General features: G+C 35.7%; 1 protein-coding gene across 1 annotated transcript in view; it reads right to left on the reverse strand.

The window, feature by feature from the left end:
* Nucleotides 1-13175: 13175 nt before the first annotated feature.
* RP1 (RP1 axonemal microtubule associated) overlaps nt 13176-14146 on the reverse strand; it is a 330542-nt gene continuing 329571 nt past the window's right edge. The window contains exon 28 of the mRNA XM_044682704.1: nt 13176-13239. Within this exon, the coding sequence (XP_044538639.1) occupies nt 13176-13239 (64 nt within the window). The remainder of the gene's footprint in view (nt 13240-14146) is intronic.

The following is a 14146-nucleotide window of genomic DNA, read 5'->3' on the forward strand; positions in this document are numbered from 1 at the left end:
AGAGGCAATTAAAATACCAAAAAGTAAAATACAATGTAGTCCAAAGGGAATTCCAACTCTAGGAACCTTTTGTTCTTAATTTCCTTTTTTGGTAACAAGTTGCCCCTCTCTTTTCTCAAGTAGCATGTTTTATAGGCATAATTTTATTAAATGTGAATGTGATAGATTGAAAATTATAGTGAAATTGGACTTTTTCTCATTCTAATTGAACCTGTTTCATTATTTAGAGATGAAACTATTGCTTGGCATATGGGATGAGCTGTCATTACTAGGGGACGGAAGTCATATCTACTTAAAATTGAATTTGATGTCATTCTCTATCATTGCTTTCTGTATAAAGCTAAAATGGGCTGTAAAACCAGAGAGCAGGCATGGAGTAACTATTTTATGTGAATAATTTATGTACACTTGCACCTAGAACTCAAATGAACTCAGAATTACACTACCCTTGGATTTTAAGCAAGTGAAGGGGAAATGGCACTCACAACATACTGCTCAATTTGGAATCATTTTGTGAAGGAAGGAGGCCTAGCAGTACCAGATCTTAAACTATACTATAAAGCAGCAGTCATCAAAACAATATGGTACTGGCTAAGAGACAGAAGGGAGGATCAGTGGAATAGTCTTGGGGCAAGTGACCTCAGCAAGACAGTCTATGATAAACCCAAAGAGCCCAGTTTTCGGGACAAAAGTCCACTATTTGACAAAAACTACTGGGAAAATTGGAAAACAGTATGGGAGAGATTAGGTTTAGATCAACATCTCACATCTTACACCAAGATAAACTCAGAATGAGTGAATGACTTAAATATAAAGAAGGAAACTATAAGCAAATTAGGTGAATGCAGAATAGTATATTTGTCAGATCTTTGGGAAAGGAAAGATTTTAAGACAAAGCAAGAGTTAGAAAAAATTACACAATGTACAATGAATAATTTTGATTACATTAAATTAAAAAGGTTTTGTACAAACAAAACCAATGCTACCAAAATTAGAAGGGAAGTAACAAATTGAGAAAAAATCTTTATAACAAAAAAAACTCAGGCAAAGGTCTATTTACTCAAATTTATAAGGAACTAAATCAATTGTACAAAAAATCAAACCATTCCCCAATTGATAAATGGGCAAGGGACATGATTAGGCAATTTTCTGATAAAGAAATCAAAACTATCAATAAACACATGAAAAAGTGTTCTAAATCTCTAATAATTAGAGAAATGGAAATCAAAACAACTCTGAGGTATCACCTCACACCTAGCAGATTGGCTAAAATGACAGCAGTAGAGAGTAAGGAATGTTGGAGGGGATGTGGCAAAATTGGGATGTTAATGCATTGCTGGTGGAGTTGTGAATTGATCCTACCATTCTGGATGGCAATTTAGAACTATGCCCAAAGAGTGCTAAAAGACTGTCTGCCCTAAACCAGCCATACCACTGTTGGGTTGTACCCCAAAGAGATCATGAGGGAAAAGATTTGTACAAAAATATTTATAGCCGTGTTCTTTGTGGTTACAAAAATCTTGAAAACGAGTGTATGTCCTTCAATTGGGGAATGGCTGAACAAATTGTGGTATCTGTTGGTGATGGAATACTATTGTGCTAAAAGGAATAATAAACTGGAGGAATTCAATGTGAACTGGAAAGACCTCCAGGAACTGATGCAGAGTGAAAGGAGCAGAGCCAGAAGAACATTGTACACAGAGACTGATACACTGTGGTAAAATAGAATGTAATGGACTTCTGTACTAGCAGCAATGCAATGACTCAGGACAACTATGAGGGACCTATGAGAAAGAATGCTATTCACATCTATAGGAAGAACTAAGGAGTAGAAACACAGAAAAAAAACAACTGCTTGAAAACATGGGTTGATAGGGGTACTATTGGGGATCACCTTAATGCAAATATTAATAATACGGAAATAGGTCTTGATCAATAATACATGTAAAACCTAGTAGAATTGTGTGTCGGCTATGGGGGGAGAAGGGAGGAAAAGAACATGAATCATGTAACCATGGGAAAATATTCTAAATAAATTTTTTTTTAAAAAATCAATTTGGAATCATTTATCCAACTTGCATTTGATCACCTTGCACTCTGATTTTGTGTAGTCATAACAACAGTTATAGGGGCAGCCAGGTAGCACAGCACAGTGGACAGAGTGCCAAGGCTGGAGTCGGGGAGGACTTGGGTTCAAATCTGACCTCAGACACTTCCTAGCTGTGTGTCCCGGGGCAGATCACTTAATCCCAGTTGTCTAAGGCTTATTGCTCTTCTATCTTAGAATCAATACTTAGTAAGGGTTAAAAAATAACACCAGTAGGCCTATACCTGGAAAATATCAAAGAAAGATATAGATATTCTGATGAAAAGAAGAATTAGTCACTTTTATACCTCTGATATACCATTGTAAAATGATCTCCTCACAACAGTGCTATGAAAGAGATAGTGTAAGCATTATTATTCTCAGAGGAATGAGTCTCTGAGAAACCAAAGCTTAGAGAGGTTAACTGACTTGCCTATGGTCAAATCCACTCCAGTACTTTTGCCAAGAAAACTCCATGGACGATATGGTCCACAGGGTCATGAGCAATGCCACAAGACTGAAAAATGACTGAACAACAAGGAGTGATTCCAGGAGGCAGCGAGGTCGCACAGTGGATATTGTCTTCTCCAAAAGAAATGTCAGTTCTTTGAAATCAGAAACTGTTTTTGTTTTCGCTTTTCTTTATATCCCAGCACTTAATGCAATGATTTAAACAGATAAGCTACATGGTTCTTCCCAAGCTATTGGCTATGTGCTATTTAAATAAAGCTATTATTATTTTTTAATAATTAATATGCCCATTGATATGATTAAAGACTAGTCTCAACAGCCTCCTCTAGTCAAGTGACCTTCTCCAGTAGAGCCCTGAGCTAGAGAACCTTCCGTGGTATGTTTGTTCTCTCCTGCACTCCTGAAACCACATTCACAGAGTTTTTCAGTCAATTCTAATTAGTGTTCATTTAAGAGCAATTCTGAAAAGATAAGTTACTGCATGCCATGTTAGATAAATCTCAACTAAATAGCCTCTACCTATTTCAGACCTTTGTTTTCTCTTGTTTAAGCTCTTGCCTTCTTATTGGTCTCTCTGCCACAAATCCCTCCCTACTATAAGCTCCATTCAATCAACTGCCAAAATTATTTTAGTAAAGTATAGATCTAAACATATCAACCCACTACTTTATAAACTCTAGGAGCTGTTTATGACCATTTAGGTCCAAAAACAAACTTTTTTAATACATAAACACTCTTTACCTGGACTCTTTCTACATTTCCAATCTTCTTAGAAAATACTTTTCACACACTCTGTGACCCAGCTATCCTGGTTTGATGTTCCTCAAATATCACATTCCATTTTCCCCTCTGTGCTTTTTGCACTAGCCATCCTCCATACCTGGAATATTGCCCCTTCCCTCACCTCTGCCTCTGAGAATTCTTGACTTTCTTTCTGCCAGCTCTACTACCACCAGCTTCTTAGACCTGCTCCTCCAAGGTTACTTTCTATCATCTCAGAATATTGCTTTTATATGCTTCTGTTGTCAAAATCTTTTGAGGCCAGGAACTGTTTTTCTTTTCTTTTACTCTCTAGCACTCAAAATAGTGCGTGGCATATAACAAGTGCTTAGTAAGTGTTTACGGACTGACTGATAACAAACTCTTAAAATACAGAGGAAAAGGTTGAGCACCTATGGTTAAATTAACAGACGGATGTATTATCTTACTATTCCCTTTTAAGAAATTAGCATTATTCATTTTTTGTATCATGAAATACTTTGATTCAGTTTGGCCTCAAACCTCCTATGATCATAATGAATTTATTCTTTCTTCTGGAGATTCTTCTTTCTTGGGTACTGTCTCAATCAGTTTCCTCATCTATAAAATGAAATATATACAATATATGTATTATCTAAGTTTCCATTCAGCTCCAACAATCTACAGATGCAAGGATATTTAACCCAAACCAATAAAATTCTGATCTCAATACTTTTCACTTACTAGCCTAGCTGCCTACTCTTACTTATCATGTAGTCACTCTAAGGCTTATTTTCCTCAACTTTGTGGCCATGGGACATGACACTCAGTCTCTTTATTTTTCCATTTTTAATTTGTAGAATGTATTAGCAATACTTAAATTATCTAACAGGGTGTCTAGGTAGTGGAACGAATAGAGTCAGGAAGACAAAAGTTCAAATTCAGTTTGCATGACTCTGGGTAAGTCATTTAACCCTGTTTGCCTCAGTTTCCTCCTCTATAAAATGAACTGGAGAAGTAAATGACAAATCACTCCAATATCTCTGCTAAGAAAACCCCATCATGGGATCATGAAGAGTCACACACAACTGAAAAGACTGAACAACACTATTTGACAAAGTAGGTAAAGGAGGTCCTTCGTAAACTTTAAAGCACTCTATAAATGTGTTACAATTATTATTATCAACATCATGTACATCATTTCCTCCATGAATTTTTCTCTAGTGTGATATGTGTCTACTTTCACAACATAAAGAACATGAAATATGTATTGTATGATAACACATGTACAACTTAGATCGTATTACCTGCAGTCTTGGGGAGGGGGGATAGGTGAGACGGAAAGACAGAAGATGGATCTCAAATGTCATCAAACAATTATTAAATATTATAAGAACACATCAAATTATGCTAATTTTTAAGCTTTGCACATTATAGCGAGAGGAGGGAATGCCAGAGACTAAATGTATATGTTATCTGATCTATATCTTCCACTATTGGAGAACATAAATGTTATCCATTAGGCAAGTGAGATTTATAAAGCTGCAAAGGCAAAGGTATTATGGAATATGATAATCAATTGTTTTTTGAGCTTGGAATTGCTGGTGCAATAGAGCCAGAAGGTGGAAAGCCTTCCTTCTGCTACTTCTGCAGTCATTGCTTTTAAAGTAATCAGCCATAGAAGGCATGAGTTAAAAAGTCTTGCTAAAGATATATTCATATGGGAACCCTGACAGCATGCATTTGGTGGATATGAAGTGATAGCTAAATGTTTATCCTCATTTCTTTAAAAGGATGCAGCTGTGGTTAGAAATAAGCTCTAAACTTTAGCAGGTTACTTTAAGCAAGTTGTTTAATGTCTCAGCATTTCATTTCCTATTCCTAGTAAATGGAAGTAATAATTATTGCTATCAGATAGTATGTGCCTTTGAGATTTTGAAAGAGGATTCGCTTTTATAAAAATCTTTAAAACTATAACTTGGCACAACCCAGCACAGAAATGCTAATCACGGAATAGCACAAATTAAACAGCTGTTTTCATTGTCTAAGAAGTTTCCATTATACAACAAAGAAACTCCTACATTGACAAGCACATCAAAGGAGCCAATGCTGTACAGTAAAAAGAACAGTGGATTTGGTGCTGGAGGTGGCTGATTTTCAGTCATTTTTTCAGTCAGATTTCTGACTGTTTGTGGACTCGTTTTGAGGTCTTCTTGGCAAAGATACTGGAGTGGTTTGCCATTTCCTTCTCCAGCTCATTTTATAAATGAAGAAACTGAGGCAAACAGGATTTAGTGATATGCCCAGGGTTACACAGCTAGGAAGTGTCTGAGGCCAGATTTAAATACATGAAGATGGGTCTTCCTGATTCCAAGTCCCATACTCTAACCACTCTGCCTCCTATCTGCCCCTTGGTATTGGAGAAGCTTTGTTCAAATCTTAACCCTGTCACAGAATACTTTCTCAGCCTTGAATCAATCATTTAACACCTTAGGAGCTCAGTTCCTTCTTTTGGAAAATGAAACAGTTGGACTCAGTGACTACCTTCCACCTCCTGATCCTATGAGCTTGCATTTTGAGGTAAAAGTGGTAAAGGATGGTAACTAGAAATGTCTTAAAAAGAGAAAACAGTGACACTGTACTAGCATAAAGTTAAAATCATGGGACAGAACAGTAAGGGAAACCTGAGTATAAAAATAGAAATGGTAAAGAGTCCATAGAATTTAATTAGAAGGTCCCAAAGGAGTCCTTGGTGTACACAGTTTGGTTATCACTGTCCTTAAATAACAACCCTGAAATCTATAAAAGAAATTAAGAACTCAGAGAAGCTTTTTAAACTTTACATTCACACTAAGAGTATAAAAAGGTTCTGCAAGACTAAAAGTGGCTTTTCCCAAATAGTGTTCCTTTCCAAACACCACAAAAATTTGTTGGGAGTTATTATAAAAGAAAACAATTGAATCACTTGTTGTGCTTTAAATTTCACAAACACAATTACTTTAAAAAAACTGACCCCTAAATTTTCCCCCTAAATAATTGATTCCATATAACACTACCAATTTGTCCACATCTGTACAACAAGAAGCCTGGTTGTCCTCATCTAGCACAGTCATTCCCTCCTTCTTGATTGCTGCAGCCAGTCTCTTAAATGACCACACAGAAGTAGCCAAGTATTACAGATCCCCTAGGACCATGGTGGTGAACCTATGGCACTTGTGCCAGAGCCTGGTGGAGGGAGCTGCTCCTTTTCCTTTCTCCACACATGCTTGAGCACATTAAGGCCTGCCCCTTTGCCCAGAAGCCCAATGGAAGTGCTTCCTCCCTCACCTGTCTGGGGTGAGGGGGCAATTCACAAGAGGTGTGAGGGTTGCATTTTGAGTACTCAGTCTCGATAAGATTCACCATCACTACCCTATGGTTTCCAGCAATAGAGTTCAGCCATTCTCCTCTCATTGACTGGCTCTAGACTATAGGGTCAATGCCACAGACAAAAATCCTATGGGAAGTGTAAGAGTAAAATTGAATGAATACTCTAAGTATTTAAATTTATAGGATTTAATAATAACAAAATGAGAGAGAAAGGGATTCCTTCTACCAAGTGAGCAGAGCACAGAGCCAGAGACCCACATCTGCTGCACTTTACCAAAGCAGAAGCCCAAAAAGAGTCTCCCTGATTGGGTTTCAGCAAAATTTATCTCTCAAACTTAAAGTGAGCACTTATCTTAAAAGGATGCTGGGTAAATGTGAATCAGGAGTAAGAAATGTCTATTTGCACAGAAGCCTATCTGTTCTATATACTTATTCTTTCATTATTTAAATCAACTCATTGGTCAAGTTAAAATAACAGATATTTGGGTTCAAATTTGATCTCAGACACTTCCTACTTGTTTGATCCTGACCAAGACACTTAACCCCATTTGCCGCCCTAGCCCCTACTGTTCTTCTGCCTTAGAACTATGACTTAATATGGATTCTAAGACAGAAAGTAAAGTGATTTTTTTTAAATCAACAAATATATTTACCTAATTACTTACTCTATGCCTTCAACAGATTACTGAAGAAGACAGACACTGTGTGTGGCTTTTTGTTATTTTGAGGGATTTTGGGAGAAAGTGTTTTCCCAATCTTCTTTTTATTTGCAATACTTTAGTAAAGTGACTGGAACATACTAGGCATTTTATTCCATGCTTGTTCAATTTATAGTAGGATCTCATTTTACACAATACATTCTTACCTTTCATGTAAGTTGAAAAGTTTGAATAATAATGAACCCTATCATTTAATAAATATTTCTTTAATAAACATACCTAGGCATTTTATGACTTTTCTTAGGCTAATCAGAGCTCCCAGCATCACCACTCTATTAGTTTGGGGCCATTATTAATATATAAATAGCATTAATGGAACAGAGAAACGTTTCTCAGATGCAGATGACTTGTTACATGAACTCTGGACAAAGTGTGAGGTTAAAACTGATGTTTGACTCAAAACAATGTAATGACTCACACTAATGCTTCTCAGAGTGAGAATCAGTGTGACTGGGAGACTTTATGCTTGCTTGGGAAAATGATGCAGATTTAGCACATATTTTGAATTCTTTATTTTACATATTTTTCTGCCTTTATTTCAATTGCCAGTCACATATACCTGAAGTCACATGTATTAGGTTCACATAAAATGAAGTCCTCTTTTATACTGGGTTGATGATATTTGCACTTTCATGACTTCTAATTTAACTGAATCAAGAAAAAGATTATATCAGCTTCAGAAACTAATTTTATAATTTCAGAATAATCCAAGGTAGCCTAAATGCACTCAGACATAATTTCTCCTACTATTACTTTAAAATATATTTTTGCTTAAGTATGGCTTTCTGCAGAAGCTTTCCTAGCTAAGAAAAATGGTACCAGCCTAAACAAAACAATTCTCAACATTTCTTTTTTATTTTTTCCTAAAGAATATCTTATTGGGGTAAGGAAAGGATCATAAAAGCAATTGGAAAGAAACAAAAAATGAGTATTCTAAACTATAGGAGATCTCCAAACAACCAATTAAATACCATTTCTCAAGACAAGTAGAGGTTCAAATCAAACTTACAAATGATCACTTGTGGGTTTGTGATCTTTCCTCCCTACTCACACCTATGTATTCTATTGATAATCAGATGGAGCATTATTAGGATTCAATGGTCAACACTGTTGCTACTTACTTCATATAAAAGGCATTTGCAAATTGGTTAGATCAGCATTTATCTTCATTTTGTGGGCAAGGAAATAAAGGTCCAAGGATGTCGTTATTATGTGCCCAGTGTCACTGGCTGAGTTGATGCCAGAATCAAGATTAATATTAAAATCTTCTGAACTTCTGGTCCAATGCTCAGCACACTGACTCTCACTGCCTCTCAGAATCATAATGAGCCTCCTTCTTTCACTAACATCAATTTGAAAAGAAGGACCACCTGTGGAGGATTCTTTGTTACTGGAAGTGAATTAAAATTTAACTGTTCAAGGGGATTATCAGCACAGAAAACTGCAGATTTCTTCTTAACTGTGGTAGATATGATTTGCTGAGAATTTCTGCTCTCTGCAAATAAAAGTACCACATCAGCTCGACAAAGAAAGATGTTCCATACAGTCACAAGGAAGTTGCATATCCTTTAATTAATTAAACTGTCACTTTTTAATGCTGCCCTATCTTTGTCTATATGATGTGTTGATGGATATCATGAATTATCCAGGCAAATAGCCTGACCACTTTAGGCACATTTCCTTAGATAGATACCCATAAATGTCTCTGATTTTTAGTTTTTCAAGTGCAATATGGGAATAAGACACTTCAATATCTGCCCCGTGGTTTATATATATATATTTTTTTTTCAAGTGAAATAGCACATGTAAAGCCCTTCATGAAATCAGTAAACAATCATTGGTCACATCCTATGTGTCAAGAGGTGGGCCTTAAAACCATTAAGTGCTCTATCTGATCGAACCTCCACAAAATCTCTAGCATTCACTCAGGCCCTCATAACTCATCTTTTATATTGTTGTAATAGCCTAATTGCAATAGCCTCTCCGATGCTACCTGCACACTGCTGCCAAATTAATATTTCCAAAACACATATCTGAGCACATCACTCTTCCACTGAAATATCTTAATCTTGTTTCTTCTAGACTAAAATGCAAAATCATCTTTTGGCATTTAATGTTTGGCATTTAAAGTTTCCTAGAATCTGGCCTTCATCTACCTCTCCAGGCATATTTCATATTCTTTCCCTAATATACTCTGTATTCTAGCCAAACTAGATTACTAGCTGGTGTCCAAATATGACTTGTCATCTGTCATCTCTGTTCCTCTGCAGAAGTTTTATACGTGCTAAGAATACATTCCCTTCTCACTCTTACCTCTTGGAATCTTTAGTTTCCAATGACTCAAGTGCCACCTCCCATAAGGGGGTCTTTCCTGAACACCCCAACTGTCAGTATTCTCTTCCTTGTGAAATTCTATTTTTATATTTTAAAAAATTGGACCATTGATTTCATCAATATAGGTAACTTCCAGTGAGGAAATCCTACTAGTGCATTTGGCACGTGTCCTCCAGCATAAGTCTTGAAGTTTTTACCTTCTGTGCTAAGAGAGGAAGTGATTTTCTTAGGGTCACATAACCAATATGTGTCAGAGGGAGTTGGGAATAAAATCCATACTTTTCTAGCTCCAAAATCAACTCTGTTCAATTCACCAAAGTGACTCTCAAGTTACTTCATATCTGGGTTGACTTAGCTGTGTACATGTTGTCTCCCCCTGCCAGAAGAAAGCAAATTCCTTGAGGGAAGGCATTGTTTTATTTTGTATCCCTACTGCCTGATACGTGTACTTATTAAGTGTATTCACTTTTAATATTTCCCTTAATAAATCTTTATTATATGCTGATGTACTACATTGAGTATTCTCAAGAAAGAAATATTCACAAATACGTACAGATGCATATTAAAACTAATTGTATAAGGTCACCATATGAAATATATATATATATATACATTTTTCTGTGCAAAATTTTCATTTAAAATTTCATTCAATTGAAATAAAATGTTTTATTTTTAACATCTATGTTATTATTTTTTTCTCTTTCCAGTCATTTCACATAAGAGCATCATTATTGGCCCACTTGGGTTTTGTCTAAGTCAATTTTGGTGGGGTGGGGTGGGGGCATGGCCTAAATCAGACCACTGTGGTAAATTTAAGTACTTATTAGACAACCAAGTAGAATAGTATATAGAGTGTTGAACCTGGAATCAGAAAGATTTGAGTTCATACCAAGCCTCAGACACTTGCTAGATGCATAATACCCTGCATAATTTAACTTCTGCTTGCATCAGTTTCCTCATTTGTAAAATGGAAGTAGCACTACTACCTACCTCCCAGGAGTGTTGTGAGGACAGTTAATGTTTGTAAAGTGCTTTGAAAAACCTAAAGCAATAAATATAAATGCTAAGTATTAATGTTACCACCATTCTAGTACTGTTCATGACTAGTTCAAGTTGTTAAGTCCCTAAATATATTAAGAAAATTATTAATCCCACTCTTACTTCTACATCAGATAAAGAAGGTCAAAACATAGGGATGATTGTGAAAAATTGGATAGCACAATGAAGTTAATAAAGGGTTTAATGGTGACTTTACTGTCATGTGTTTATCACCTCACCAGAATTCCCAAATATTTTGTTAGTTCTTTCTATATTAATTCTTCTGAAGAATCTACTTTATACCCCACAAATGAAAACTCCACTTTACTTTTTTCCTCTCTGAAAACCCTTGTATTCTGTGTGTACTAGAGTTCCTTTTTTTTTCTTTTCCTTTCTCTGGTCAACAGAAGACATATTTAATGGATTTATCGCTTCTCTGTTTTGAGTGATTCTATTAATAACAGATTTTACCATCAGATGTGAAATTTCCAGGACTTACTAACAGAATTAATTTTCTTAGGGACAGGATGGGCAAAGACAAAGAGGTTTGGGATGGCATTTCTTTTTTTGTTTTTAACATTATGATAATTTTCTTTTTATTTAAAGATATTTTATTTTCCCAATTACATATAATAACAATTTTCAACAAACATTTTCCAAAAATACGAGGTCCAAATTATCTCCCTCCTTCCATTGCCTCTCTCCCCACTCAGAGATAGTAAGCAATTTAATCTGGGTTATAGATATGTATTATCATGCAAAACATACTTTGAGACTGGTCATTGTTGTAAGAAAATACTCATACAAAACCAAAATCCCTAAATAAAGCAATAAATATACTAATATGAAAAGTAGTATGCTCTGATCTGCATTAGATGACATTTCTTGACTAATCTAACTTCCTTAAGGTAGAATTCAAGGGCTTCTACATTCTGGCTTCAAATTACTTTTTCAACTTTATTTCCTACTGAAAAACTGAAAAACACTATATAAAGTCCAGACAGACTGGATCCTAATCCAGTAGTTTCTGATATTATCCAACCTTCTTCTAGTTGCAGGCATTTCTTCCTTATGTCTGCCTGTTGAAACTCTTCTCTTCCTTCAATACTTAGCTTAGGTACCATTTCTTCTGTGAAAATGTCACAGCTGAAAATATTCTTCCCCTCTGAAATTTCCCAGACTGCAGAGTCTGAATCTCTTGTTTGCACTTATCTCCTAACCTGGTAAACCTAATATGGTACCTTTCGCAAAGAAAGGGCTCAACTTTACTTTGTACATGTTGACTCACCCTAGGATGTAAGCATCTTAAGAGAAGATTTTATTCTTAAAGCCTAGTATAGTTCCTGGCACATATTAGGTGCCTCATAAATATTTGTTCATTAACTGTTTTATTGATTGAGCTATAGGAATCAGCATAAACAAAGGCGTTAAGGCAGTAAAAAACCAAGATATTTTCCCAAAGATGGGAGTGGAAAGAGACATTAAGCCAATTTGGTTGGCATGTAAAGTTTGTAGAAAATACTAATGATAGAGAAGGCAGGAAAGCTAGGATAACAACAGTTTGTAGAGTGTCTTGAATGCCAGACAAAGGAGTACAAACCTAGCATAGTGATCCATCCAGAGCCCCTATAGATTTATGAGCAGAGAAGGGAAAAAATATTTGGAGAGGGGGGGTATAGTGAGGTGAGTGTCAGAGACTGTGATTTCCTCAGTGAAAAGAATTTCCCAATGTGGAAATTTCCTCTACAAATGTAGATCAGAAATTTGACAACCCATCAGCAAACATTTACTAAGCAGTCCCTGTGTCAGGCACTGAGGTAAGCTCTAAGAATAGAAATAAAATAAATGCCTACTTAAATAGAGATTATAATCCAAAAGTGTTAGAATATAACTCATCAATAATTTATAATCTTTGAGAATTGCCTGAGAGCATTGAGGAATGACTTAAGTATCTGAGTAACACAATTAATGTATGTCAGAGGCAAGATTTGAATCGAGGTCTTCTTGGCTTTGAAACTTGCCCTCTATCCACAAGAAAATGCTACTTCTTCCAACCCCTGCTTAATGAAGGTTATGTATTTTAAATAATTCATATTCAAGTTACTTATCTAGCCATTTTGATAACATTTAGATGTTAAGCCATAAATTGGGAAAAAATAAACTAAAAATGTATTTTTAAATCAATAGATGAATTTTTGCTCAGAGAAATTAATGAAGCGGTCTCTCCAGCACTTGAACATCTCAAAGGAAATTAATTTGTCCAGAACAGACAGACCTTTTGTTCAAGATCTTCCCTTGATTATCAGATATGGTCAAATACAACACTGCCATCAGACTGATAGCCTTTGAAAGATAAGACTGTAGCAGTGGAACCAATCAATCTTTTAAATAAGTGATCTTTCAGGTGACTTCCATTCACTCTACTTACTTTCAGCAGTCAGCTCCCTCTCAGTCTTCCCATCTTCCTGGTACTCATCCAACCATCTGTGAAGATAGGGTTAAATCAATTAATAGGATAATAAGGTTTAAATGAAATGTATTTCAATGAAAGAAAAATGAAAGAATGCTAATATTTTAAGAGCTATTAGAGAATTTTATTTTATTTTATTTTTTTAAATTAAAACACTTACCTTCCATCTTAGAATCAATACTGTGCATTATTTCCAAGGCAGAAGGGTGGTAAAGGTTAGGCAAAGGAGGTTAAGTGACTTGCCCAGGGTCACACAGCTGGGAAGTGTCTGAGACCAGATTTGTACCTAGGACCTCCCGTCTCTAGGCTGGCTCTCAATCCACTGAGCTACCCAGCTGCCCCCTAGAAAGAATTTGAAAAAAAAAATAATTTTTTTTATTAAAGCCACATGAACCCATTCTTAAGAATGAAGTTTTTTAACTCAACCATCCTCTAAAAGGTTATGGAAAACTCTAGAAAAAGCACAATAAGGTATTAGGCAAGTCTTGGTGTGTTAGGCTTTACTAAAAATGTCCTGAAACATAATTAAAAATGCAAAGACATTGCCATTAATTGGGTTTCCTCTCTTCAGATTCCCATCTTTAAGGGTAACTGGTTCTGTCATCATGCTGTATGCTCTCAAAAGAGGAAATGTAGAAACAGAAAAACTGAGTTTTTAATTCTTCTGCAACCTCCATCAGGTATGGGATCATGTACAAGTCAATTAACTTCTGCGAGTCTATTTTACTATCTATTAAATAGAAATAATAACCACTGCATGACATACCTCATAGAAATGTGAAGAAAGTGTTTTGTAAACCATAAAGTACTGCAGTTTTACAGCATGGCCGGTACCTCAAAATGAGAAGATGACAGTGTGTTCTTGAAGACTATTCTAGTCCCAAGCAGGTTCTACCAAAATGAAGCAGCTTTGATTGATTA

The sequence above is a fragment of the Gracilinanus agilis genome, chromosome 1 (assembly GCF_016433145.1).
Source record: "Gracilinanus agilis isolate LMUSP501 chromosome 1, AgileGrace, whole genome shotgun sequence".
Classification (NCBI taxonomy): domain Eukaryota; kingdom Metazoa; phylum Chordata; class Mammalia; order Didelphimorphia; family Didelphidae; genus Gracilinanus; species Gracilinanus agilis.